The sequence below is a fragment of the Pochonia chlamydosporia genome, chromosome 1 (genome assembly GCF_001653235.2).
Source record: "Pochonia chlamydosporia 170 chromosome 1, whole genome shotgun sequence".
Taxonomy (NCBI): domain Eukaryota; kingdom Fungi; phylum Ascomycota; class Sordariomycetes; order Hypocreales; family Clavicipitaceae; genus Pochonia; species Pochonia chlamydosporia.
In genome coordinates this window covers 1,451,093-1,477,778 of record NC_035790.1, presented here as the reverse complement: position 1 = coordinate 1,477,778, position 26,686 = coordinate 1,451,093, and the positions used below count along the sequence as shown (strand labels likewise).

Sequence of the window (26,686 nt, the reverse complement as noted above, 5' to 3'; positions counted from 1 at the left end):
CCAAAATCTGGTGGGTTAAAGTGAATAGCGCCGAGATATAAAACCCGGCCGAATCCCAATATAAAGAAAGAGGATCGAATCGCTTGAAGAAATTGTCGGACGAGCAGCTGAATCACGAAACGGAAAGAGTGATCTTGGTGTTGTCAGTTGGTGCTCGGTGGCGTGAGAATCTCCAAGTGAAGCACGCGACGATTTGATGCTGACTCAAGCGTCGCCAAGAGAATGTGAAAAAGACAGTTGCGGTGTACTCTGCTCGTCAATGCCGATTGGCAGGCAGGAGTGCTGTGATGGGCAAGAAAAAGCGATTTTCTTGTCGTACTTGAGCACAAATGGGCAACGATGTGGCACACACTGAAGAGTCCAGTCTCAATGTTGTGAAAAATCGCAAGTGCCAAGGTGTGAGAAAATAATGAGATGAAAGTGAAACTCAGGTTCAGGTGAGAGAGAGTAAGCTCAAGTTCGTCTGCTTGTCGAGAGGGAGTGGCGACAAGATTGCAAACGATACTGGCAGTTTTCTGCTGATGCGAAAGGAACGTTCAACGTCGACTTGTGATGAGTTTGCGGCAGGTTGATGATGTTAATAGATTTTCGCGCTTGGCGGTAGAGAGTGAAATCGAGTGACCCAAGAATCAACGTGGGTTTCAGAGCTGTGAAAGGAACGAAGAAATGGCGCGAGATGAATCAATCACGTCAGGGAGAGAGACGGACGAATCTAAAAACGGCGCACAAAGGAGAAGAAGCGAAATGGTTGATAAAACGAACCTGTCGACGGAAGGTGATGCAAAGGCGACGGAGGGTCGAAGCTCACGACCGTTTGCACGCGGAGGGGGAAGGGGACGGACAGGACTCACAGGAGGGAGGCAAACAAAGGTCCAGTCTGCTCCAGTCTGCTCCAAGTCAACTTGCTATTTGCCCAACGCTTTTTTTGACGCCCACGTTCGTTCGACTCGACAAGGCCAGGCCAGGCACCAAAACGGGCAGAGCAAAAACGACTAAAAAAACCAGACTCGATCATGGATCCACGGGTCGGGTCCCTGTCCCCACCCCCTCCTTCCCATTTGTTCCCATTCGGCTCCTCTTCCGCTCCAAACTCTCAGTCGTTCCTTTTCCACAAGAACGCTCTCACACAAGTCACTCTAGTTTCTCCCGCTGGCTGGTCCGGCGGCCCCAGAACAATTGATCCTGGAAACAGGCCCTTGTCCTGGTTGGTTGGACCCATCCAAGCGAAGATTTCAGATGCTGGTTCCACAACGTCCACCTGCGTCGACGCGCCCGAAGGACGACGTGTGGGTCACAGCAGCGGAGCCAGCTTGGCGGTTGGCCAATAGAAATCGTAAAATGCTTTGCTAGCCAGGGGCAGGCCATCCATGGCAAAGCAAGGAAAGCAGGGGAGCTTGAGGAGGAAAAGACTCTTAGGTCCATGTCGTTTTAGCATTTGGCCATCAATGCTTTTTCCATCGTCTCCCTTTCATTGTACGGAGTATGTGAAAGGGTTTGAGAACAATAGCGCAATCCCTCCCAATACCAGACTTGAGCACCACCATCAGGTTCTGTCTGGTCCGGGTTTTGTACGTGCGGCCGCTATAATCCGCATTTTGTGGGCTTCTCTCTCCGGTGGTTCGCTCCCGACTGAATTTGATGCCTGGCCCCAAGTCCGTTCGTTGGGCAGCCCCAAACTTTTGCCAAAGAAACTTGGTCGATTACTCGCCTGAAGGAAGTCCACCTACCGCGTGGCGTCTTGATTTGGCCCAAAGTTGAAGAACTTGCTGATGCATGAGTACAGCACTGTACTGTAACACAGTACAGTTTACGGCTCCAGCGCTGCCTCCAGCTAACCCTCGGGCCACGTACGCTTTGTATCCTGTGCGCTGGCGTTGTGTGACTCGTAAGTTGTAACCGACAGCATTTGCGGCATGTCGTGCCGGCGCTCGCGTGTGGTTCGTTCGACGACGGACATCCATCCCTCCATTGTTCTCAACATTGACAGTGATGCGCCCCTCTCAGGGGAGATGGCTCAGCTTCCCCGAGCAGTTTAACCAGGTCGAATCCTGCAGGCTCAGAATTCCCAGTCGACCAGGCTCTGTGTCAGAGGGCAACTAAGCCGGGGAAGAATACAAACTGTCAGTGCTGGTCAACCCTTCCAAATGAGAATTGACTGACCTGAACCAGCCAAACTGCCACCAGACAACAGCAGCCATGTGCCATGCCACCAATTGGGTGCGGCAGGGGTTGGAGGACGTGCAGCTATTGGCCATGGTGCGCCGATCACAGGTCAACATTGGTGCCATCACCAGTTTCAGAGTTTTGTGTGGCGGCGCGGTGCCTGCACAAGCGTCCTGCCTCGAGGCCGCTCCTGCCAATCACCGCAAGGCAGTCCCTGCGTGCGCCTCCGTTGGGCTGCGCCTGCCCGCGCACCAGTTTGATCAATCAATGGCCAGGTCTCTCGAGGCGGAAGTTGGGCCTTGACGCTTGCCTCATTGAACCAGACTTGATGTGGTGTGACAGCACAGAGCTCCAATGTTCAATGTTCCAATATTCCAATATTCTGCTCACGCCAGGCCTGTTTGCTCTTTCATGGCGGCTATCGTGGGCATCCTGACACAAGCCGCTCGAGTCCACACGCGTCATCCCATGGCGGATTCCTCCTGATATATTCTGCTGTTTTTATTTTCGACTCAATTTGTTTCCAATGCAACACTGAAAGTACAGTAGTCCTGCAAGATACATCTGCGCGGAGTACCAGACTGTTTGAGTCGGCTCGCTGACGGCAACATCAGCCCAGACAAGCTCCCTGCATCCATCACAAACCACTCAAATGTCTGGTATTACTGACTCGTCGCTTTGTGCATAAGAGATCGCCAGAGCAAGCTCCCTGCACCCGAGAGACGAAGTTGCCTCATTTACTCAGAAACTCTGCATTTTCTCATCACTCTACGTAATATGGAGTACAAGGCTTCCATACCAGTCCTCGACATGATGCCCTCGCAACCGCCAGATTCCCACACGTCTTTCCACAGCATCAAATTTCAGTCTCCAACCCTCCAGTCTCAAGACATGTTTGTCATCGGAGACTTTTGCATCGTCGTGCATCGAAACTAACACTACAAACAAGCCACATTCAAAAATAGTCTCATCAAACACAGCTACTATTTCAAAACAAAATATTAATACAGTACTCCATGCTGAAAAAGAAAGCAACAAAACAGCCTCTTTGTTTTCACATTTAGCCATCTCCTCCCTTTTTTAACCCATGGCGCGCGATTCGTCGCACGTTTCGTCCCTACATTTAGGTACATGATTGAACTGATTTTGATCCACCCGTGGTGTTTCATCTCGTCGCAAGTGCTTGCATCCCCCGCTGCGTCAGATCGACCTTGGCGGGAACTCGCAAGGCTTGGCCCTACTAAAGTAGCGTTCGGCTGAGGCACAGGAACGACATCAGTGCAAATTCACCCGTGGTTCTGCATAGATTGTAAATTGTCGATCCCATTTATGCGAGGCTATTGTGAGCAAATGAGCTGTAGCGTAAACGTGCCATATTCAGTGCATGAATATCTATCTCATGTAGATTGATGGTGTGCATTTAAATGTCCTTGCCAACTGGAGAAGGCAGTCTGTATCTGGGAGACGGGAAATGACAGGTTTGTCTCAAGGAAACCTTGTTGATCAAAGTATAGACGAGTTCCACTCTGGAGAAATGGATACTGAGACGTTTGGACCCTAGTTCGACAGGTTGTACAACCAATGTGCTTCTTAACAATCCTTAACCTTGCACGATCAATATCAAGCATCGCTTATTCTTATTGTACCGTGTCTCATATCTGCTCACAGGACAAAGACATAACGTGATTTGTTCCCCATTGCTCCGTAGTGGGCGAGACCATTTGTGATTGTGAACCAGTCAATACTTTTTTTTTCCAGTCTCGCTATTCTATCACAAATATGGCATGAGCTATGTAGGATATCACCAATTGCAATGCGCCACTCACCCAGCTCACGGGGCATACAACAGCCGATTCAACAGACTATCAAATTAATTTCAGGAGAATTCCTTCCACATGCTGCATTCCCATTAGTCCTCATCCATGGAGTCTCCATCCTCCTGTCCCTCTCCCTCGCCATCTTCCTCAGATGAACTACTCTCGTCCTCCTCCACGCCAATGAGACGGTCCTCGGCAGCGTCCTCCTTCGGGGCGGGAACCTTTTGCGCAAATACCTGCCGGACCGCGGCGTTGGTACTAGTATCCCATACTTGCATGTTTCCATTGCTACCCGCAACAGCCAAGCGGAATCCAACCTCGGGATCTGGGCCGAACGTAGTGGCAAAGACTTTGCCAACGTCAAGATTGCGAGACACAACCATTGAGGGGCCGGTGGGTTGAATGTTCCACAACTTGACTGTTCTGTCGGTGGATCCTGTAGCCATGAAGCCGGGAATAACAGTGTTGATATCGAATGAGGAGACGGACTCGTCGTGAGCTTGCAGTGTCCAGACTGATTTGGTAGCCGAAGGATTTGACGGTGCATTTCGAATATCGTGGTAGTGGATGCAGCCGTTCTCGGTGGAGACGAAGAAGTAATTTGAGTCGTGAGGATCCCAGCGCACGTTCTCGACGTCGCTTTCTACACCCCATCGAGGTGCTTTGGCGTCAGGAGCCCGCATATCAGCTGCCACGATGGTCCGGTCGTAGCTACCGCTTAGCAAGACAGTGGCTTCGGTGTTGTGCCAGGCCAGCGAGCAGACCTTGTCGGTATGATAAGAGTAAGACTTGGCGCATTGGGTCGTGTTCAGGTCCCAAAGCTTGACTGTCTTGTCCGCAGATGCAGATGCTAGCAGATTGCGGTGTTGTCTGTTGGCGGCGAGTGAAAGCACTGCATCTACATGGTAGGCGTCGTTGGCCTTGGCCTTCTTGGACTTCTTGCTCTTCTTTTTCTTTTCGCCAGACTCCTTATTGGCACCCTGTCCAAGAATGGCGTTGGGGTACATGCAGTCGATGGTGTCAAGGTCCCAAATTTCAATATCCGGGTCCATAGTTCCCACGGCCACGTAGTTGCCCTTTCCATTCTTGTCACCGCTGGAATCGCCAACCGGCATGTCGAGCCACTCGAGTGCGAGAGGAATGGCGGGCAACATGATGTCGTGGTGCACATAAAGGTTGTCGCCATCATCTTCAAACACATAAACTTCGAGGTGAGCAAGCTCGTCTTCCACCTTGGCGGAAAGAATCAGATTATCCGTAGAGAGAATTTGGAGGTCTTCTTTCTCTTCGTCGTCATCCTCACCGTCATTCAGCGTAATGTACGGGTCGTCCTTGTTTGAGTCGTGATAGGCCAGTGCTTTGAGGTTTCCAAACATTCCCATTCCCGTTCCATCTGCATGCGTTTCGTTTTCATCGTCGTCATCATCATAATGTTCTAGGTCGTACTCTTTCAGGTCGTCATCGTCGTATCTGCGCGAGGTTAGTGAACTCGATCCTCCTGGTGCTTCGTAGTCGGTCAACGAACTTTACTTCAGCGGCTGGCTTTTCGCCTTCGACCTCCATGCTCTCTCCATTACCCTCTTTCACCTCTTCCTCTTCAGAACCATCCTCTTCTTGCGCCCCCTTCAAGTCCTCTTCAGCGTCGTCCAGCTGTAGTTTTGCGAGTTCAGCTATTCGTTCATATTCGCTCTCGTCCAAAGTGTATTTTTGGGGAAACGGGGCCGCAAAGCCCCGAGGAACCCATTGAGCGGCCGTGATCATAGACATCTTGACCGACCGAAAATCTTGCTTCCCAGCTTGGCGTGGGAAGTCAGACCCAGAAACAAAATTCTGGCCTGGAAATGCATGCAGTCCAAAAATTTTGGTAGTGGGGTTTATCGATAAGAAAGCTTGTCCAGTCTGGCATGGCTCTGCCAGTTCGCCGGGAAAACTCCGCGGCTAGGTTGTCACTCTACAAGTCGCGTCAGGCAAAGATCTTTAGCCTTGACACAACAATTAGCTGCGCAAGGCGGCATACGGTTGAAACCATGGCTGGGGACCGAGATTACGATGGCTACAACCCGAAAAGGAGGCGATTGGACTCATCGCGACCGCCTCACAAGTTTCAAGATGGATCTCGGGGCTCAACACCTCGAGCTCAATCGAGTTACGCCGCAACGCCTACCAGAGAATCGGATAACCAAGGGCCTGACGAAGAAGATATGTTAGCATTGGATCGAGACTGGTACGGAGGCGACGAGCTGGGCGGACACGCATTTGGCGATGATACTCACAATCCTTTTGCGTCGTATGAGATTTCCGCCTGGGAGAGCCAACAACAAGAGTCAGCCAAGGCAGAGAAGATGGCGAGCCGCTACGACGCCAGACAAGAACAACGCCGCAAAGAAAATGATGCCTGGGAAACAAACAGAATGCTGGTCTCTGGCGTCGCCCAGCGAAGAGATATGGCATCAGACTTTGACGACGACGAGGCAACCCGAGTACATTTACTGGTGCATGATCTTCGACCACCTTTTCTTGACGGACGAACCATCTTTACGAAGCAGCTTGAGCCAGTTCCAGCCGTAAGAGATTATCAAAGCGACATGGCGGTGTTCAGTCGCAAAGGTAGCAAGGTTGTTCGAGAGGCCCGGCAGCAGAGCGAGCGCCAAAAACAGGCTCAACAAGCAACGAGTATCACCGGCACAACATTGGGCAACATCATGGGCGCAAAAGATAACGATGAAGATAGCGCATTACCTGGGCCTGGCGAAGAAGATGCCGAGAAGGGGGAATCCAAGAGCAACAAGTTCAGCGAGCACTTGAATAAATCCAAAGGTGCCAGTGACTTCAGCAGAACCAAAACGCTTCAAGAACAGCGGCAGTACCTGCCAGCCTTTGCGGTCCGAGAAGAGCTGCTTCGAGTAATCAGAGAAAATCAAGTCACCATTGTTATCGGAGAGACGGGTTCGGGAAAGACGACTCAGTTGACACAATTTCTGTACGAGGATGGCTACGGACGGACAGGCATGATCGGCTGCACCCAGCCCAGACGTGTCGCTGCCATGAGCGTGGCGAAGCGCGTTGCCGAAGAGATGGATGTTGAGCTGGGCACTACATGTGGTTATGCTATTCGTTTTGAAGATCACACAAGCAAAGAGACGGTCATCAAATATCTGACGGAAGGTATCTTGCTCAGGGAGTCTCTCAATGAGCCCGATCTGGACAGATACTCTTGCATCATTATGGATGAGGCGCACGAACGGGCTCTAAATACTGATATTCTGCTGGGGTTGTTCAAGAAGATTCTTCAACGGCGTCGAGATCTCAAACTCATCGTGACTTCAGCAACGATGAATGCGAAAAGATTTTCCGATTTCTTTGGCGGTGCTCCAGAATTTACGATTCCGGGACGAACATTTCCTGTCGACACCATGTTTCATCGGTCACCAGTTGAGGATTACGTGGACCAGGCAGTCCAGCAAGTATTGGCTATACACGTTTCCATGGATCCAGGAGACATTTTGGTGTTTATGACTGGACAGGAAGATATTGAAATTACATGTGAACTGGTTCAGAAGCGGTTGGATGCACTGAATGATGCGCCAAAACTGAGCATTCTTCCCATTTACAGTCAAATGCCGGCAGACCTGCAAGCCAAGATTTTCGACCGGGCTCCCCCAGGGGTACGAAAATGCATTGTGGCCACGAATATTGCCGAGACGAGTTTGACGGTCGACGGTATCAAGTATGTAGTCGACGCAGGATATTCGAAAATGAAGGTGTATAATCCCAAAATGGGTATGGATACGCTTCAGATCACGCCAATCTCCCAAGCCAATGCTTCACAGCGCTCCGGTCGTGCGGGCAGAACAGGACCAGGAAAAGCATTCCGCCTTTACACTGAGAAAGCCTTCAAGGAGGAGCTCTACCTCCAAACGATTCCCGAGGTCCAGCGTACGAACCTGTCCAACACGGTTCTAATGCTAAAGTCGCTGGGTGTAAAGGATCTGCTCGACTTTGATTTCATAGACCCCCCTCCCCAAGATACGATTTCCACGTCCATGTTCGACCTCTGGGCACTAGGTGCTCTAGACAATTTAGGGGAGCTTACGGAATTGGGACGCAAAATGAGTGCCTTCCCCATGGACCCATCCCTGGCTAAGCTTCTCATTACTGCAGAGCAATATGGCTGCAGCGAAGAAATGATAACCATTGTCTCCATGCTTTCCGTCCCCAACGTGTTCTATAGACCAAAGGAGCGGCAAGACGAGGCAGACGCTCAACGAGAAAAGTTCTGGGTACACGAGTCAGATCACTTGACATATCTGCAAGTATACCAGGCTTGGAAGGCTCACGGCTTCTCAGACGGCTGGTGCATCAAACACTTTCTTCATTCCAAGTCGCTGCGCCGCGCCAAAGAAGTCAGGGAGCAAATTGTGGACATTATCAAGTCCCAGGGAATGGAGATGAACAGCTGCGGTATGGATTGGGACATTATCCGAAAATGCATCTGCTCAGGCTACTATCACCAGGCGGCGAAGTACAAGGGTTCCGGCGAATACATCAATCTCCGGACTAATCTAGCTGTTCAACTTCATCCTACAAGCGCACTTTACGCCGGCCATCCTCCCGATTACGTGGTCTACCACGAACTCATTCTCACTTCGAAGGTCTACGTGTCTACCGTCACGGCAGTTGATCCCCACTGGCTCGCGGACCTAGGAGGCGTGTTCTACTCGGTCAAAGAAAAGGGGTATTCTATTCGGAACAAACGCATCACAGAAACCGAGTTCAATCGCAAGATGGAAATCGAGGCGAAAATGGCAGAGGATAAGCGGAGAGACGAAGAACGCAAGCAGGCAGAGGAAGAGAAGGCAGTGGTTAAGAAGAAGCTTCCTACGGATGGGAAGAAGATTGTCACACAGGGAGCCGTCAAGAAGCCTGTCATTAAACGAAGAGGCAGGGGGTTTTGAACTCGGTTTCACGTGTTTATTTATATTTAGCAGCAGTATAGATTCGTATTAAAGCAGGGCGACTCTTGGATGATACCAAAATACATATTAACGTTAATGACGTATAGAGAAACTTTTCTCCCCTTCTACAACATCTCTATCCTCCTGTGTGAGCTGTACAACCTTGGCATGCCGCGGTCCTTCATCGACTTGTTTGAGAAATTTAGAAAGGGGCTCTTCCTCGCCCTGTGCTTCCCCTTCTACCTATGCTGATGTCAGAAATGAAGTGTAAGATAACTAGCGAGGTCTGTGGCAGACCTTGTTGTCAGGAGTGTTTCTGCACCAGCCCGTGATGCCATACTCTTCAGCTCTGTTTCTGGCGAAATATCTGCGCTATGATTAGTAGATTAGTCGCTGGTGAGTGAGGCAACAGAATACCTGAATCCGACGCCTTCTCTGACGTCAGCGGATGGTCACTGATGGCTGAGGGTTGAGGACCTACCTTGCACCGTGCCGCCGTGTGCGACGAAATATACCTGCGTGGACTGTGAATAGGATGAGTGGGTGGGTTTTGTGTGATACATACTCGTCTTGCCATGGTGTATGTGTGTTGGATACGGGACATTGATGGAAGTGAGTTGCGTTGTTGAATCTGGAAGTTGGGGTGGTGATTGTGGAGACAAACTGACTACCCTGTAGTTCTTGTGTCATTGACAAAGTATGGCAAAGATAGCTCACTCTTGACGCAATATCTTTGTAAGATGATCTATGGATTTCTAGTGTGAAGAGGGTGTACGCTCTGTTGTTTTGGTAGTGGTGAATTGTAGTTAAATAGACATTCGTACCAATCTTGTGCTTGTAGCACTCTTTGCGAAATGTGACCATCAAGCCAACCATGAGACGAAGAGGGCAATTTGGCGAGACAGCTGCAGCCTTAAAACAGCCACTACCAATAAAATCTGATTGCTCCCGGATGGTACTCTGAACATATAAATCGCAATAGGTAGGTAGGCTGGGGGAGACTCTTCCCTTTTCATCGGCTACGTGTGTCTAGTTACACAGGCATATTGACCACATAAGACGACATACCAGTCTGTGGTCCAATGTATTTGAATATATCTAAGTATACACTAATACAGCTCAATGTGCCTCAGCACACAACGCGATATGCGATACCTTTTACTGCTTAAATACTTCTGACCCCCCACTGTAAGTTGCCAACTCACTGCATCTGATTTATTTATAAAATGCGCCGCTAAAGTAGACGCAAAGCTTGTAAATGTCAAGACATCCATGTACGGAGTACACATGCATACATGGACATGCCGTCATAGGCCGTGCTTGACAACCCGCTGTCCCACAACGTTATCGATAACCTCCCGTCGCGACCACTTCAAACCCAGAACCAGACACAGAACCAACTTCAACCTCACCATCCATTCCTCCCTCACCAACCATCAACCTCACCACCAGACAACACCACCAAAATGCAACACGACGCCCCAACCACAACCATAAAATTCAAACCCTCCAAAAAGCGCAAACCCTACCGCCAGCGCACCGACTCCCCCCCCCAACCCACCACCTCCAAAACACCATCCCCCGAACCCAACGCGGAATCATCTATCACCGCCGCCATGCGCGTCCGCCGCAAAGCCCGTCACCAAGGCATCCCCATCACCACCGACCAAACCCTCACCCTCGCCAAACCCCCCGACAACGACCACGACAAGCCCGTAAAAGGCATCCCCGATCGCTTCATGCACCAAACGGGCCTCATATCAACCCTCAACGACAAACACATGTACGTTCCCCCCCCTTCTTCCTCACCACCCTCATAAACTAATCATTCAGGAACGAATACATAGAATCCCGTCTGTCGCGCACGCTCCCCACCCCTGAGACCCGCGCGGACACGCTCGCAAAACCCGCAGACGCAAGCCACACGCCCGACCAGCCCACGAAACACGGCAAACTGGTCGAGGTGGACGTGCCGGTAGACATGCGCGACCAGCGCAAGCGCAAGCTGGAGACGGAGAATCCGAGACCAAAGAGGGGGAGGAACCGTCGTGGGAGCGATGACGTCAAGCGGGATCAACTCGTCGAGGCGTTTCTACACGAGAATAAATGTATGTATATCCCTTGTTGCAGGTTGGAAGGTGTTTGTGTGTGAGTGTACGAGTACTGACAATTGTTGATAGTGGACGTGTACGATTTCCCTGTGCAAAATAACACCATGACCAGCGGGGACGGTCGCTCCGCCGACGATCGCATGGCAGATGAGTTTCGCCAGCGGTACCTCGATGAAGTGGCGGCGCGGCGGCAGAAGAAAAGACCTGTGCAACAAGCGAAACAGCAGCAGCAGCAACAGACTGGCGATGTGCTCAGGGGTCCCAAGCTGGGTGGTAGTCGGAACCAGAGGGCCGCCGCTAGAGACATGTTACTCAAGCAGGAGAAAGAAAAAGGTGGAAGGAGGTTTTAGTTCTGTCGTTTGTACTTGTACTTTTGGCGTTGTATTTGGATATACTGTATACCATTTCATCTTTACGCGGGGCGCAACGAGAGCAAGCTCACTCTAGAAGTGATAGGATCTGGGGGATAGTTACACCATTATACACATTTGGAGCATCAGTCACGGCCACTTGTTACTTCTCTTTCATGCCAATGTGAAATGTATTCGAGTACGCAGGTACCTAGGATAACCAAAAATAAAAAAGGTGCATCATCTTTTCGTAAAACCAATGAATTCGTTTCCCAAAACTTGACAAGTCATCCAACACTTTCGTCAGACATTAGACAAATAATCCACCCAATCCGGTAACCGATATCCAACGGCCCGTAGTATCCCATTATTGAACGCCGACGTCGATTGAAAAAGAACAAACACGAAACGAGAAAGCCCTGTGAGAATGAGCACCACCAACTGTATCGAGAACCTCGGCAAAACATCGAACGTCATAATCCGAGGCAAAAGCAATGCCGGAGTAGGCAGCCATCGATCAACCGTGGCCGTGTCAATAGAAAGAAAAGGAAGGGAAGGAAAAAGAAAGATGGAAGAAAGCAAAATGAATGATAGATGCCCAAGAGTAGCAATAATACGTCGCGCGAACAACCTGTATCGTAATAGTAGTAATGATCCCCCCATTATACGCCGAGGCATCAGTGCAAATATATGGCCCATCTTAACAAGTTTTTGAAGCACGCATTAAAGAGGAAGGAAGAATCTTAACCGTCACAGAGAGAACATTCATCTGATGTCGAGCTGGAAGGGCTTGAACCGGCCGCCGATGGTAGCACAGCGTGGGCATTTCCTCCGGGCTCCGTGTTCTGCCATGAGCACCTCAACACATGTCTGGCATAAACCACAAATGCATTCAGTACAGGCGTAGGAGCTCTTCAGCAGGGATACACTTTGACAAGCCGCACAGTAGATCTGTGTGTTTTGCGACGAGGAATACGTTGGCGAAGAGTCTGACAGGCCGCGAGATCCAATGTGGAAATTCTCTCCACTCTCGCCACTCTCAACGGACGGGAATGGGTCGATACTGTCTTGATTATATGACGGTGGTGTCAAGGCTTGCTGTAATGGAGATGCTTGGTAGCTCCCAGGTTGAAACTGGTGCTGTGAGAAAGGTGGTAGAGAGGCTCGATGAATAGAGACCGGGGACTGCGGCACCTGTTCTATCGTCAGCAAGCTTCACCAAAATACAATGAGGACTCGCAAATTGCAGTTGCTTACCGGAGTTCTTTCCTCATCCAAGTCACCGGCCGCAGACGCAGCTTGGTCTGCAGCGTCTATGAGGTCTTCCCATCGTTTACCAAAGTCCGCCGAGGGCTCTGCTGATAAGGCTTTGCGGTCATTGGCTGGCCGAAATCGATCCTCGTTTTGGAAGCGTCGGAGCCAATCCGCAGTAGACCCGCGCGAATTCTTCTTTTTATGACCGGGCTCACGCCCACGTTTCGTTATGGATTGCTTTCGGGGACGATTGGGCCCCAGCGGTCTCTGGAGGGGGGGAAGCGTAGATGATCGACCGGGAGGGGAATTGGCAAGTAACGATGGCAGTATCTCGCGCTGCCGATTTATGCTGGAGCCATACGGATCGCTTGTGATGTCGTTGTTGGACAGATGGAGAGGTGGTAACTCAATTGACGTCCGCGGAATGCGGCGGCCATCGGAGTCGGAATAATAACCCTAATGCGGTAAAACGAGAGCCATAAAGTCAGTCACAATGTTGCAAGTAGCATTTCGATAAAGCTCAGTCAGCAGCGGGCAGTTCGACATACGTCCATATCAATCTCCCTCTCCGACTTGATGCCGTGGAGCTCGGCAAGAGCCGCAGCAGCACTTGCAGTCCCAAGCATAGGGCCTACACCACTTGTCGTATATTCATCGCTGTGGCGAGGCGTGCCAGGATTGCTGGAGCCATCCCGATAGTAATTTCGTCGGTCATGAGCGCCTTTGCGCACGCCAGGTGTTAGCAACTTGCGACTGGCTAGCTGGAAGTTTGGATGGGTAGCGGGAAACAAACTCTGCGGAGTTGAGGTAGGACCTTGATCAGGTCGACGTTCGGAGGGCGGTGAATTGATCATGAGAAGGAAGCTTTCTTCGGTTGCAGGAAGCTTGGGAATATAGTGCTCAGGGTGAGCTCGGCGGATGTGCTCCTGCATTGAGCGGTACCGTTTCTCCTAAAGAAAAAAATGAGACATGTTAGAATGGAAGTCTTAATCTGTCGAGAAATTGCGTAGCTTTGAGGCCGAGAAGCAAAGTTGTTGATTGAATGTGTTTGGAACTGCTTGCTTGGGTGAGGTGGGCGACGACAGCTGCGGGATGCTCGGGACCATCGTAATAGGGCACTCTGACGGAATCAAAACACTATACGGCAAGAACTTACGCCGATGCATCTCTTGCGACAGCTCGAACCATCTTGATTGCGGAGCGGGCAGACGACCTCATTGTTGGCGTCCGTGATTGAAAAGGATGATGTTAACGATGTTCGTGGCGGCATCTTGTTGACCCCACCATGCATGCGCCCGAGGCAAGTCGCCGTGGGGGAAAAAAGGTTGATGAGATTGAAGCTCAATCCACTGAGCTCTAGCGAGTATCAATTGACAAGGGCGAAGCTATGCCCAGCTTTGGCATCGCCAGACGATAGAAAAAATCAGCAAGGTATAGCTCCTGCAGTAACAAATAGCTAGTTGTCGCAGAAGTTGTGGTCAACAGCAACAGGTGGTTTGCCGTGAGGCCGTGGACCAGGAGGCGGGACCAAGCCGAGCAGTTGGCAAGACCAGGTAATTGGTAGACTGAGTTCTATACTTGTGGTAAAGATGACGAGAGTGAATATCGCCTTTGGTGAAAGAAGAAATTAGAAGAACTGGAAAGGAAAGGGAAGAAGAGAAAATTGCGAGAGCTTATGAATGGCGCAGTAAGCTTTCACATCGGTCAACTCTAAGTGTCGAGGTCTGGCAGCTTGTAACTTTAGTTGGGGTGTGGCTGCCGGAACGTAGATCTCCTAGAGTAAGGTAAAATCTTGGAGACAAGTGAATTGAACGTATGTTGAAGGTAAGAATAAAGAGGCGATTTATTCCGCGATAAATGGTGTCAGCTTGCGCGGTTGAGCGGTGTCGAGAATTGGAGTTTTCCAGGGAGACAAGATGCTGAACCAATGAGTTCAGCGAGGGTCGACAGCAGTGATAGCTTCAAAGGGCAGTATCGCAGGGCTGAAGTATTTGCAGCTGCAAGATCGTTTGGCGTCGCAAGAACTGTTTAAACTGGTGTCGGTGGCGAGATACGCAGATCCAACTTTGAGACGTTGAATTGGTGATCTGACAAAGGAAAGTGATAAGGGTGTTGCGGGTTGTAGGTCGCAGGTTTCGGTAGCTGGGAAGAAGACGAGGGAGCTCCAGCCGCCACCAAAAGCGCTTAATCAAGTGATTTGCAACAATTACCAAGTAAAGCAAGGCTGGAGGTCGAGACTGGGAGCAAAGGGAACGACGAGTAAGAAATAAGGAACCACCTGAGCAGGGACTGGGAGGCGAGGAGGAGAAACCGTAGCTGAGAATAGGTGGGGAGGGGACGGCCGGTGAGGTTGAATGAAGAAACGAGATGCAGGCGATGGGCGATGGGCGATGAATGGAATTGCCCGGGACACTGGGTCCCTGCTTGAGCGATGGAGATGATCTCTTTTAGATGCGATGCTTTCTGGACTGGTTCCTCTTACATGGTTTGGGAGATGGAGGAAAGGCGAACAAGAGGAGCTAGCAAAAAAAAAATTCCCAGTTGTGTGAAGCAAGAGCAAGAGCTGGAGCTGGAGCTGAAGCTGGAGTGGGAGCAAGAGGAAAGTGTCAAAGTCGAAGGAGCAGGTCATATGGCAGGGCAAGCTGATGTCTGCTGCAAGACTGGACAATATCGACAGGCCAGACTGCTCTGGTCTGGTCTGGTCTGGTCTGGTACTTGGATACTTCACCGTACTGTCTGGTACAATAGAGAAGGAGTGGGACCCCGGATCAATTCTACATGTCCTGGATAGCTGATTTGAGTGAGCGAGCAAGTGACGAGTGTCGCCTCTCGTCTCAGATCTGCGTCTTGGGCTGTTGTCAATGAGCATATGACCAGTGCAGCGCCTACGAGCTGCCAGAGCTCAATGGGCGAGGCGCTAGAGGCTCCGGATCCTGCCTGCACTTTTATCGGGTTGGTCTGGTGTGCACTGTGCAGCAAGTACCAAACAGTGACGGCCACCTGGTACTTACTCTGGAGTGTGCCTCGACAATGAAATGGGAGCCGCCAACCACTACCAGACCAGACTCCCTTGTTGGTCGGTGCGATTGACTCGCTGACCTCTTCAGGATCCATCCAGATCCGAGGTGTTGAGCCCAGATGTTGTAGCCGGGTGGCCAATGGGAAGCTCCAAGATACCAGAGCTCCATCTGCGAAGACCCTCCATCAAATGGCAAGGACCAGTGCAACGGCCCAAGTGAGTGGGCTTTGGGATGGGTGTGGGAGCCTCAGCCAGCCAGACAAAGACCAAGACTCATCAACATCTTTTGTCTCCGCTAAGTACCTAGCTTCAGTTTTTCAATTTTTTTTTTTTCAATTTCTTTTTTGGCCATTGCCTGTTCTTCTTCGCCTTCGAAGTCTCCCCACCGCCAAGCGTCACACAAACTCATGGCCACCCAAAGTCCCTTCAGTAGACCATTGACACTCAAGTGCTCTTATGGAGAATGTCTGGTTGGTTGGTGGTCATGGCGCCCGCGAGGCGTCTGGCGCAAACACTTCAGGCGCCCGGAACACCAAAGTCAGCAAATTGGTGTCATGAGTGAACAAGTCCCAACTCCTCTTGATCCGCTACAGTCTACTCTGGAGCTACCTACCTTCCAAGGCTCCTAGGCATGTACTTAGATAGGTATGCACATGTCTCCAGCGCAACAATCGGGCTCACTGACTCGAACGTCCTGATGGTGGCGGGGTCTGAATGTCGAATTTCACGGCTAGTTCGCCTGGAGCCGCCGAAAGCGAACAAGTGAACTGACTGCCTTTTTGTTTTTTGGCCCTGCCAATTCTCGGGCCACTGGCGCAATACACATTGCACCTTGGCCGTCGGTCTCTTGACAACCTGCTGCATTTTCTCAACCCTCGGCAATAAGTGGCTGCTGAACTGCATGGATAAATTCAGTGGTTGGAAAAAGATACCCTGCCAAATGAGAGGAGCTCCTTCCCACAAGAGCTCGCCCTAGCTTCTGGCAAGGAGCTCACCACCAGCTTCCCGCAAGCTCCTATTAAGCTCCATTCATATTCTATGGGTCTGCTTGCTTTACTCCATCAGCATCGAGCCCTTCTGACCCTTGTGCTCCGTACCCCGATGTGCCATGTGGGCAAATGACGAGAGCAGTTGCATGAAGTACCCTGCCACCTCGCAGTCTATGCCGCGGGACATGCAGTAATGCTGGAACTGCGACTGGGTGGTGGCGACAATTGGTGGATCCTGGTGGGGCAGGGGCTGCTGGGAATACTACCAACGACATCTATGCTATGCAGAGAAGGGCAAAGCTTCACCTTGGGAAATAATTTTTCGTGTGTGTAAATAGCCACAAGCCGGAGTCCGGAGCTCGGCGGTGAGACCATTGGAGTTGGGAGGGGAGAAGAAAAAAAATCTCTAGAGAGGTATCAAAAAGTGGTTATGCCTGTGGCCCACGTGCGCGAGCCGCTGCGTGTTCTGGTTCTGACTTCCTCGCCCGTCTGTAAGCTTCCACTACAGAGTATGGGGTACAGGAGTGTTGGTTGGCAGGTTGAGCTGACATGGGTGAGTCTTCATATCAAAGAGCAAGTTTCGCAAAAAAGTTTGCTGGCCATGCTCTGGCTTTGCAGAGTGTCGACAGAAGTGCTCATGTGGACATAGTTTGACCCTGGTTAGCTTCGTCCGTGCAGGGGTGCCTTCCTCACTTTCTTTGCTGTCTGGTAGTTGAGCAACTTGCATGTGGTGCGGGTGCCAACATTGGCAGCTCAACGCAGCAAAGATCCGGGAACAAGACTGGCGGAATCAAATCAGAGAACATTGGAGCTCCAGCCTCCAGCCTGCCGGCCTCTGGTGTCACAACAAGGCGAACTGGAGCCCCGAGTACTTAACTAACTCATGGGATGCCTTTTCAGGCTTAACCAAGTCACCAACCGGCGGGTCCGACAACAGTAACCGCCACCAAGAACCGGACAAAACTCCAAACCTCTCCGGCTAGGGCATTTCCGGGCTGGCTTGTTGAAGGCCCGGTATTCGTCTGGTGTTGGATAGCTCGCCACAGGTTCATCTAGCCAAGCTTTCAGAGCCGGTAGAATTAGTGACCATGACTCTGTCAGTTACCAGGCGCAAATTTTTTTCTCGTCTGTCCTTGTTCGCCATCCATTTGGCGCATTCTTCCCAAGTCAGTCTCTCCATTGTCGTCAACCTAATGGCGATTACCTTTTCTTGTACCCCTGGATCACTGTGAAGGAGGGATGGCTTGTCTGGGCACGACCCAATCGCCAATGGCCCTTCATTGCGGCGTACCAGGGCGTTGGGATGGGTGGTGCAAGGGGCTGCTGGCTGGCTCGAGTTGTCTCCCCGTCGCACTGTCCTGCATCGCTGACATCACTTCATTGCCCGCCAGTCCGCTTTTGCATCACCCTGGAATCACTGCTTCTGTTTCTGGGCATCCCTTCCACCACTGCCGAAGGTCGCATTGACGTCGGTCGGAGGACTGATAACATTAGCGGCTGTCTGATGAAGAATGGCCCGAAAGATCCTGTAATTGAGAAACCGTTACGAGCAGCGATGATGGCACCAAAAAAAGGGCATCTGAGCGCATGGTGACATGTGCTGCCTCATTCGAGTGAGCTCTCGGGGTAATCACGAAGGGATCTGTCTCACTATTGCATCGATAAGCCAAGCTGGTAGCTTTATCAGAACTGCCAGGCGGTGACCCCGCATGTGCAACGTTCAAGGTGGAGGAAAGGACGAGGGTAGTGCTTGTAAATGGGGGTCTTGCCTTCTTGGTCTAACAACTGACACCTACCTGCCCCTCCAGCCCAAGGGGGAGGGGATAATGAGCTTGGTATCCTTCCTCTGCGGCAAGTCATGCGGAATTCCTTCCTTCAATTGATGACACCAAACAGGTACATTGTAGCATGTTCTTCAACGCAGACTGCTCATCCGATTGAGATTGAAACGATGCATCTATACACAACCAACTTTCAAGCGTGGGAGACGCTTATTGGTAGTCATGCCTTGCGGCATGTCTGCATCGAATTCGTGTTGAAGATCCTTTTTTGTCGATTGTCATTGAAGTCGTTGACCATGGTCCATGTCACACATGAACCGGTCCTCGAAGCACCAGACGCTTCTTCTAAAGTGCCACGACCGCCCGACTTGTGAAACTTCATCTTGATTGAGCAATGATTCCAACATGCTCAAAGATGCATAGAATTGGGCACGTACTCCTTCGTCGCAAATCTTCTGTTGACTGCAATATCTCGTTGGGTGACTGGGGCGACCCAAGCGTGGACTTGGGGAGGTCTGGCTGGTATGTAGAACATTGAAGACTGGAGTTCCGCCATGCTGCACTGGAATGTCCATCTTGTTGCTGTAGCGGCAACACAATTGGAATTCAACAGCCGCATTTACGGCCACGCCCCTGCGAGAGGCCCGTGAGAGGGCACTCATTCTTATCAAACTCACTTCGTCTCTGAGATTGAAATTCCTCCAAGTCCGAACAAGTGGGACTCTAGTTCGGACCTTGCCCGGATCACCAACACAAGCGTCCGTGGTGTTGACCATCGTGCACGACATCGTAGGGCGTGATCCGAATGGTGTGCCAAATGCCCATCAACAATGGTCCCCGAGGGGGTGGAAAGACGCTCGAACGGTCTGGATTTATGATAATTTCCGGCCCATGTGCTCCTGTCAGAAGTGACTGAGTGCAGACTGGTATTTTCATGCCAACAAACCAATCTACTTGGCCCCGAACAACAGAATTAGGAGTTGCATCGAAGAGAAGCCAAGTATGCGACAACATGATGAATCTTTTACTAATGTTTCTCCAAAAACACCGTTGTTGACAAATTAAAGTACACTAGTATTGCCTTTTTGACTCATAAAACAGGCTCACGGGCCGGCGTATTACTGTGAATCTTGTCACCCTCGGTTGGTCTGTTTCGGACATCTTGACATGTTTACGTCTTTATTTGAGTATGGCTCTCACCATTAAGCAACTCAATGGGGGTGCCTCCTTTCTGCTTACTTTTGAGCCCATCGAGGATGATTCAACGGACGGCGCACAGGAAGTCGAGCCCTTCCGAGTCCTCCTAGACCCTTCGCTCGAAGGACCTTCAAATAATGGACATGCGAAATTTTCATCCACCAGCTACACGCAAAGAGCACATGTCTCAACATTACGTGAGCTACCTGAACCAGACCTAGTTATTATAAGCAGCAGTCGCCGTGACCATTGCAACGAGGCCACGCTTCGGCAACTAGCACCTCATGGCACCAAGACGCTCATACTAGCAGAGCCTGCCGCCGCAAAGCTCGTCAAAAGCTGGAGATATTTCGATGAAGGCAAAGTTTTGGCTGTTGGGAGATGGCAGGACCCTCGGAAAACCGGACGAGACACCGCCATCAGGGTACCAATATCCCCCAGAGTGCTTGGAGGGGATGAAGGCCAAGTTACCGTCTCTTTTATATCTCAGACAAAGGAGAGAAAAGGCAATCAAGCAGCAATCGGCATAACATATCGACCAGCACCCTCTACAGCAACAATTTGTCGAAGGCCAACAACCGCTACAGCAACATCTTCGTCCACGCCCTTGTCAGGCTTCGCCTCACGGATGGCGAGCCTCGTCAATCTTTCCACCCATGAAACCGTCAACTCGCCCATCTTGCCGCCTCTTCCTGCTTTCGCACCACTCACACCGCCAGCCAGCCCAGTTCCTCCCTCGTTGAGGACAAAACGATCTACGGCCTCGCTCTCCCCTCACGCCAGGGACCGCAGCGTGTCTATAATATTCTCTCCCCACGGTACGTCCTACAGTGCAATCGAGACATACGCAACGTCACATCTCGTATCTGAAGCAGCACTGCCGCTGACGGCACTCCTGCACTGCTTCGATACCGTCTCTCAACCCTGGTGGCTTGGTGGAAATGTCAACGGTCTTCATGATGGTCAAGACATTGTAGCCAAGCTCGGCGCAAGAGCATGGATCAGCATGTACGATGGGGAGAAGCGTACGCGCGGTCTGACGAAGAGATTAACCCGGAGAACGAAGTACAATATAGATGAGGTGCGGGAAATTGTCAACCGGACGACGGACAACCTCGCCGATTCTCGCAAAGCCGACTCTACACATTCGGGGAAGATTGACAGACCGACCGAAGTCATGGCACTCAAGATTGGTGAAGAGGTTGCTCTTACGAGCGAGGGAGTGTGGGCAGTTGAACCTCCGTCTCCGGCACAGTCGGTGCGTTGCGGTCACCGCTTGAGCATCTTTCATATACTTAATGGGGGAGGCACCGGAGAACGGATATCGTCATTTCGAATAAGTAAGCTCTGGTCGGGAATAGCAATGGTGTAAGACACGTCAAGTCTTCTGCGACGACTTTTCTTTGTATCCTCTATATTTATTTGTAACATACACCACGCAACGCTTACATTTCCTATATTCACAAGCCATCAGTGCTGATATTAACCATGAAAATATAATACTATTGCCATGGAATAATGGCATCTATTTCCCTCCTACTCATCCGAGTACTAGAAAGAATTTCATCTCACCTTTGTGAGGGTATCATCCAACCCGAAAACCAAAGCAACCAACCCGCCACCAAGTCCACCGGTCTAGATATTCATTGCATTTTCATGATAAATTTGCCTGCCAAATTCTCCTCAGAACGCCTACTTGAGCTGCTTCAAGATTTCACTCAAAAAGTCCTCAAAGCTCAACGTGATGAATCCATCCCGATCGTCGTCATACTTTTTGAAAACGTCTGTCATGCGTTTCAGAGATATGCAGCTCTGTACAAAGAGGTCGAAGCTCATGACACCCTCGTTGCGCTTGTCGTAGGTGCGGAAGAGCAATTCGACAAATTGGGGACTGAGGCGGTACCGGAATGCGATGAGAGCGTCTGTGAACTCTTGAAGGGAAATGTTTCCGCTGCGATCGACGTCGAAGCGGTCGAATAGAGTGCGCCACGAGGCGAGAAAGGACCACAGGCCACAGAACTCGTCGAAGTTGATGGTGCCGTTGCGATCGGAGTCAAACATGCGAATCATCATTCGCACGGTTTGAATGTCAAAAGAGGTCCAGTCGCCGTTGACAAGAGCTGCGGATAGTTCCTTTTCGGAAAGCTGACCGGTTCCTAAATCGCGTATTAGCGTCACTTTAAGACGCGAGGCTACTTCTGACTCTAGGTGGTATATCGCGGCAACTCGTGGGTGGAAAGAGATGGATCGTCACGACTCTTCCTTGCGCCAAACAAACTCACCATCTTTGTCTACGGCCCGGAAGAGAGGCAGCAGCGTCGGGTCAGCACCAGTGGCATCCGGGGCAGGCGAGGGCGGCGGGTGATGCTGCTGCTGTGGTGGAGGGCGACTTTGAGGCTGAGGAGCAGGGCGAGGTGCCCCCGATCCTCCTCCTCCTCCTCCTCCACCACCACTATGAAAGGTTTGGCTGTGAGTTGGCTGAGGATGCGGTGGAGGGTAATTGTCTCTCGGGGCTGGGGGAGGAGGTTTCTTCTCGTAACGGTTTTGCTGGTAGGTCTGGGGCGGCGGCGCAGAGCCGGGTTTCTGGAGGACAGATATAGCGGTTAACGAACGAGACGGATTCTATCAGCTTGCGGAACGGTCCAACGACTTACTTGCTCAGGTTCGGCAAACCTTTACACAGAGTAGAAGCACAGGTTAGTAAAGGGGTATACCCACGTCTGCAACATTGAACGGTTGTTCTTGATATCGTAGTGTAGTCTCGGAGTGGGGTTATTCACGAAACGACTTTGAGGGGTAGAACGCATACCTGGGCAAGGCGTCGGGATCGTAGGGCTTGTTGTATGCCATGGTGCCGTCGGCTCAAGCTCATCAATGGGCGACAATATGGGTAGGGCAGGAGGTGGGTGGAAAATTGAGGTGTCGCGCTATCTTATACTGCACCCGGGGTCGCGTAAGATCAGATGGAAGACTGGGGAGACAGATGCCAGCGCTGATTCAGGTTGGAGGTTTTGGGATGTTTGCTCTGGACTGCAGGGTTGCGGTTCAAGTCTTCATTCCGTGTTCTGTGTTGGCTTGCTCAAGTCTACCAATCCACCAGCAAGACAAGGCGCCTCGTCTCGTAGTAGGTCTGGTTGAGAAAGCTGTCCAAGGTCAACTGGTTTAACACAGCCAGACAGTCTAGAGGTCAAGTGCGACACGGAGGAGGGGTCAAGTGCTGTGCAAGCAGTGAACAGTGGGGCGAGTTCTCGCAACTGCCCCAGTCTGGTGGCATGGCAGGGCCTAAGGGACTGCAGCCACCAGACATGGACGTTTCAATGTTCGTCTTCATGTTCAGCCATCAATTGATTCCCTCAACCGGCTTCCGATGCAGGAGGGTAGTGGTGGACGATACCACCTTGCAGGCAGGCGTTGGAGTTGGGCGGCACCTCAAATACTGTCTTCGATCAAAGCAGATAGTCCAAACTGGTCGGGTCGCATAAACCAGACTTGAGACCCCAATACATGGCATGGCAGGCACTGGGATGAAAGAACAGAATGGACCAGACCAGACCAGGCCCGACGTCACTTCCCCGCCGTAGAACCAACGACCTGCACAGCAGACCAGACATAATGCCCTGCCCGCGGGCGCCTTCCGAACTGCCGCCTGCCCTGACTAACAGAAGCCCGAGACCTTGCATTGATCCGCCACAACTTCGTAATGGAGCCTTGCCTTGTCTTGTCTTGTCATGTCTTGTCACGTCACCCGCTCCATCAAATTTGATGTTACAATGACAAACCTTGCCTGTCCATCGAGATTTTCTACTTTGCTGTAGTCTTCCGAAACATTGAACAAGATCATGCCCGCCACAGCCAACACCACGGACGATACTCCTTCCGAGTTTTGGCTCTACGGTTACGGGTGAGCTCAGTCGGCCATGACTGCGAGTATCTATTTACTCGCTCTCTATCCATAGTTCCCGTCCCATTTTGGAATGTACAGGCTGTCTAATTATTCTTTCCCTTCAAAGGAGCCTCATATGGAAACCGCCGCCACATTTTGGTACGTCTTGCGCCCCTCCATCCTCCGTTACAACGCCGTCTTGTCCCGTTGTAATTCACTAACCTTGGCTAACAACCTATTCTTTGTGCGACACTAGACAGAAGAGTTCCAGGATGGGTTAATGGTTATGTCAGGAGGTTTTGGCAGGTATGTAGCAAAACTCCCCACGCCGCACAGCTCGGCTAGAGCTAGACACGATAGTCTTTGGCTTACGTCTTTCTCCTCAACCATCCAGGCAAGGTTCGTTCTCCCGCCTCATTCACCTTTGGTCTTCCCTCATGTCGAGACCTCATTTGCCTCTTTCCCCCTCTGACCTAGAATTTGGTCTATTTAGTGAAGATCACCGTGGGACTCCAGAGGCTCCAGGTCGTGTGGTTACTCTGATCGAACGCTCCTACTGGGAGAAGCTTACCGACCACCATGACTCTGCACCAGAAAAGGTCTGGGGTGTGGCATATCGAATCAAGCCTGAAAAGGTGTCTGAAGTCAAGGAGTATCTGGATATTCGAGAAATTAATGGCTACTCGATTCACTTTACACCCTTTCATCCCGCTGACGGATCTGCTCCCATGAAAACCTTGGTCTATATCGGCACTCCCGACAATGAGCAGTTTGTCGGTCCTCAGGATCCCCAAAAGCTGGCGCAACATATCCTCAATAGCCAAGGGCCAAGCGGTCTGAACAAAGATTACCTCTACGGACTTGACACTGCCCTCAACGAGTTGTCCCCAGACAGCGGAGATCACCATGTGAGTGACTTGGCGCAACGAGTTCGAGCTCTTGATACCTTGGTCAATGGAGTTTCGCCGCAAGTCGGATCAGGATGAAAACCGGCTCTAGAATATCTGTCGCTGTTTGCAATAAGGGCACACGCAACCCGCCGGCTTGGGATAGACGCATATACACATAGAAGAGCATACTTTCGTATAAACAGCCCAACGGAGCAAATCTTTTTGACCCTATCTCTCGACTACCTCGACCAGATACTGAAGAAAGAATCTCTTCCTCAAACAAATGACTTCTCTCCGCCCCTTTTCCTCAATTCGATGGATGCAACCCGTATCTCAACATTGTTTTGTTCATCATCATCATCAATTTTGTTGGCCGTCATTTCTGTTTATGTCGCATTTGGCAGGTAGTTATAGACCATTTTCGCATTGCCATCGTTTCTTTCTCAGTGCGAACCTTCCTTCCAATTCCACTCGCATGGTCAAGTATAAGCAGGGAACGACAAGGTTCCTATCGAAACAAGACGAAGAGATGCACTAAAACAAGGTGACGAAGTGAATAGTGCGACCCTTACCTGGACCGCCACAAGAGTGCAGAAAGCTAACCAAAAGCCTGGATGGCCGGCCAATCCAGATATCGAAACACACGAGAAGAAGCGTGTGCCCCCGGTTTCTCCAGGCCATCGCACTTCCTGGCCCCTAATCATAGCCCCTACATCACACCCAAAACAACCTTTTGTATAGCAGTCGCACCAGACGAATTCGCAGGTATGAAATTCCTCTCAGCTGCCCATTACCCCCTTCTCTCGGGCCAACGCCATCGACTCCAAGCGACATCGTCACAGCGAGACTTTTAGTATCCCCTTCCGCCCTGAGGAGGTGGAGCGGGAGGCTGATGCTGCTGGGGCATCGGAGCTCCTTGCTGCTGGGAAGGGTCCGCATATCCATATGGCGGAACACCATATCCTGCATTCACGCCGTCAGTAGGTGTTAATGACGCAATGAGCCCGAGTCTCAATCAACTTACCCTGGGGAGGCATTCCATATGCTGGCTGAGGTTGGGGATACGGCCTGCCATATGCCACTGGCGCATACATCTGAGGAGCAGCAACTGGATAGCCAGGAGGCTGTTGTGGAAGACCATACGGCATCGGCGCTGCATAGCCTCCCCTACCTCCAAATCCCTGGCCTCCTCCTCGACCACCACCATACCCTCCGCGAGGGCCGTTATCAGATGCTTTGTCTACGCGAATCGTTCGACCGTCAAACCTGAATCAAGTTAGAAGAGACGCCTTGCCACGCGACCAATCAAGCACTCGGTCTGCGACATCAAAACAAAACGAAAAGGGATGCGTACTCGACATTGTTCATGGCAGCTATAGCATTCTGGGCATCGTTCTCTTGGGTGTACCGCACAAAACCAAAGCCACGGCTACGGCCAGTATCTCGATCCTTGACCACCACCTTTGCGAGGAGCAGATTCAAACATTAGAACATAGTTCACGCACAATAAATCAGTCGGGGTAATTGCTGAGTGGCGGACATAGCGAAAGCGATTCGCACAATGGTCAAAGACATTGAGACACGACAAAACAAAAGGAGAAGTGAACAACATACCGCTTCCTCAACGGCACCAAATTCCTCAAACTTCTGGCGAAGAGTGGTCTCTTCGGTATGCCATGCCAGGCCGCTTTCACATTGTCAGTCAGTTCCTAGCTTCTTGCGACAGAGATGCAGCGCAGTGCTGTGGGGTCGCTATGGCGGCCAAGAGGGGAATATGCGATCAGTGCTCACCCTATAAAGAGCTTCGACATTGCTGGTTCGTTGGCGCTAAAATTTCTCGTCTCGGTTCTATGTGTCGATGTCAGATCTTGGGGTCTTGCGATGCGAGAAGTCGTCGCTTGATGGTTCTGGAATAGACAGACACAAGAGCCAGGCTGCAGATGTAGGGATTGATATTGGGAGAGGCTTGGGACTGATGCGAACTCAAGGCAGGGGAGGAAGGGTACGCGTTTGCCACGGGTAAGGGTCGCAAGTTGCATTAACCTCCATTGGCAATGGAAACATGCGACGACTAGTCAGAGATACGGACCCCTACAGACCATCTTCACGCAATGTACTCCGTGCAAGCACCTGAGCTATGAACCAAAGTTGGCTGCCTCCCCCGCCGCACAGCGTCCCATGGCTAATAGGAGGCGTTTGCCATAGAGTGGACAGGGTCTAGCAATCCGGAATATTGCGCTAAGTGTCGCGGGGAGTTGCACATCCTGGCTTGCAAGC

General features: G+C 51.1%; 10 protein-coding genes across 10 annotated transcripts; 5 read left to right on the top strand and 5 right to left on the bottom strand.

Annotated features, from left to right (window-relative positions):
- Nucleotides 1–4,072: 4,072 nt before the first annotated feature.
- Nucleotides 4,073–5,747, bottom strand: VFPPC_00349 (rRNA processing protein Pwp1; the record flags this gene model as incomplete). The annotated part of the gene is made up of 2 exons (XM_018280386.1): nucleotides 4,073–5,450; nucleotides 5,506–5,747. The coding sequence occupies 2 exons, from the start codon at nucleotides 5,745–5,747 to the stop codon at nucleotides 4,073–4,075; spliced, it is 1,620 nt and encodes a 539-aa protein (XP_018148431.1).
- A 260-nt stretch (nucleotides 5,748–6,007) lies between these two features.
- VFPPC_00348 (pre-mRNA splicing factor ATP-dependent RNA helicase prp16) lies at nucleotides 6,008–8,935 on the top strand (the record flags this gene model as incomplete). The annotated part of the gene is made up of 1 exon (XM_018280385.1): nucleotides 6,008–8,935. One exon carries the CDS (start codon nucleotides 6,008–6,010, stop codon nucleotides 8,933–8,935), a length of 2,928 nt encoding a protein of 975 aa, XP_018148430.1.
- Nucleotides 8,936–10,401: 1,466 nt separating this feature from the next.
- VFPPC_12757 (mRNA splicing factor RNA helicase) lies at nucleotides 10,402–11,396 on the top strand (the record flags this gene model as incomplete). The annotated part of the gene is made up of 3 exons (XM_018290534.1): nucleotides 10,402–10,718; nucleotides 10,769–11,043; nucleotides 11,116–11,396. The coding sequence occupies 3 exons, from the start codon at nucleotides 10,402–10,404 to the stop codon at nucleotides 11,394–11,396; spliced, it is 873 nt and encodes a 290-aa protein (XP_018148428.1).
- A 765-nt stretch (nucleotides 11,397–12,161) lies between these two features.
- Nucleotides 12,162–13,920, bottom strand: VFPPC_00347 (transcription factor; the record flags this gene model as incomplete). The annotated part of the gene is made up of 4 exons (XM_018280384.1): nucleotides 12,162–12,590; nucleotides 12,654–13,106; nucleotides 13,199–13,600; nucleotides 13,807–13,920. The coding sequence occupies 4 exons, from the start codon at nucleotides 13,918–13,920 to the stop codon at nucleotides 12,162–12,164; spliced, it is 1,398 nt and encodes a 465-aa protein (XP_018148427.1).
- A 4,928-nt stretch (nucleotides 13,921–18,848) lies between these two features.
- VFPPC_15107 (hypothetical protein) lies at nucleotides 18,849–19,058 on the bottom strand (the record flags this gene model as incomplete). Its single annotated transcript, XM_018292860.2, has 1 exon — nucleotides 18,849–19,058. One exon carries the CDS (start codon nucleotides 19,056–19,058, stop codon nucleotides 18,849–18,851), a length of 210 nt encoding a protein of 69 aa, XP_018148425.2.
- Nucleotides 19,059–19,628: 570 nt separating this feature from the next.
- On the top strand, nucleotides 19,629–21,008 carry VFPPC_12756 (beta-lactamase superfamily domain-containing protein; the record flags this gene model as incomplete). The annotated part of the gene is made up of 1 exon (XM_018290533.1): nucleotides 19,629–21,008. The coding sequence occupies one exon, from the start codon at nucleotides 19,629–19,631 to the stop codon at nucleotides 21,006–21,008; it is 1,380 nt and encodes a 459-aa protein (XP_018148424.1).
- Nucleotides 21,009–21,328: 320 nt separating this feature from the next.
- Nucleotides 21,329–22,486, bottom strand: VFPPC_00345 (EF-hand protein; the record flags this gene model as incomplete). Its single annotated transcript, XM_018280382.1, has 4 exons — nucleotides 21,329–21,792; nucleotides 21,919–22,219; nucleotides 22,291–22,309; nucleotides 22,446–22,486. 4 exons carry the CDS (start codon nucleotides 22,484–22,486, stop codon nucleotides 21,329–21,331), a joined length of 825 nt encoding a protein of 274 aa, XP_018148423.1.
- Nucleotides 22,487–22,510: 24 nt separating this feature from the next.
- Nucleotides 22,511–22,774, top strand: VFPPC_15106 (hypothetical protein; the record flags this gene model as incomplete). Its single annotated transcript, XM_018292859.1, has 1 exon — nucleotides 22,511–22,774. One exon carries the CDS (start codon nucleotides 22,511–22,513, stop codon nucleotides 22,772–22,774), a length of 264 nt encoding a protein of 87 aa, XP_018148422.1.
- Nucleotides 22,775–23,956: 1,182 nt separating this feature from the next.
- On the top strand, nucleotides 23,957–24,505 carry VFPPC_12755 (ChaC-like protein; the record flags this gene model as incomplete). The annotated part of the gene is made up of 1 exon (XM_018290532.1): nucleotides 23,957–24,505. One exon carries the CDS (start codon nucleotides 23,957–23,959, stop codon nucleotides 24,503–24,505), a length of 549 nt encoding a protein of 182 aa, XP_018148421.1.
- A 754-nt stretch (nucleotides 24,506–25,259) lies between these two features.
- On the bottom strand, nucleotides 25,260–26,220 carry VFPPC_15105 (O-methyltransferase, family 3; the record flags this gene model as incomplete). The annotated part of the gene is made up of 5 exons (XM_018292858.1): nucleotides 25,260–25,372; nucleotides 25,434–25,675; nucleotides 25,764–25,870; nucleotides 26,024–26,096; nucleotides 26,201–26,220. 5 exons carry the CDS (start codon nucleotides 26,218–26,220, stop codon nucleotides 25,260–25,262), a joined length of 555 nt encoding a protein of 184 aa, XP_018148420.1.
- Nucleotides 26,221–26,686: the final 466 nt, after the last annotated feature.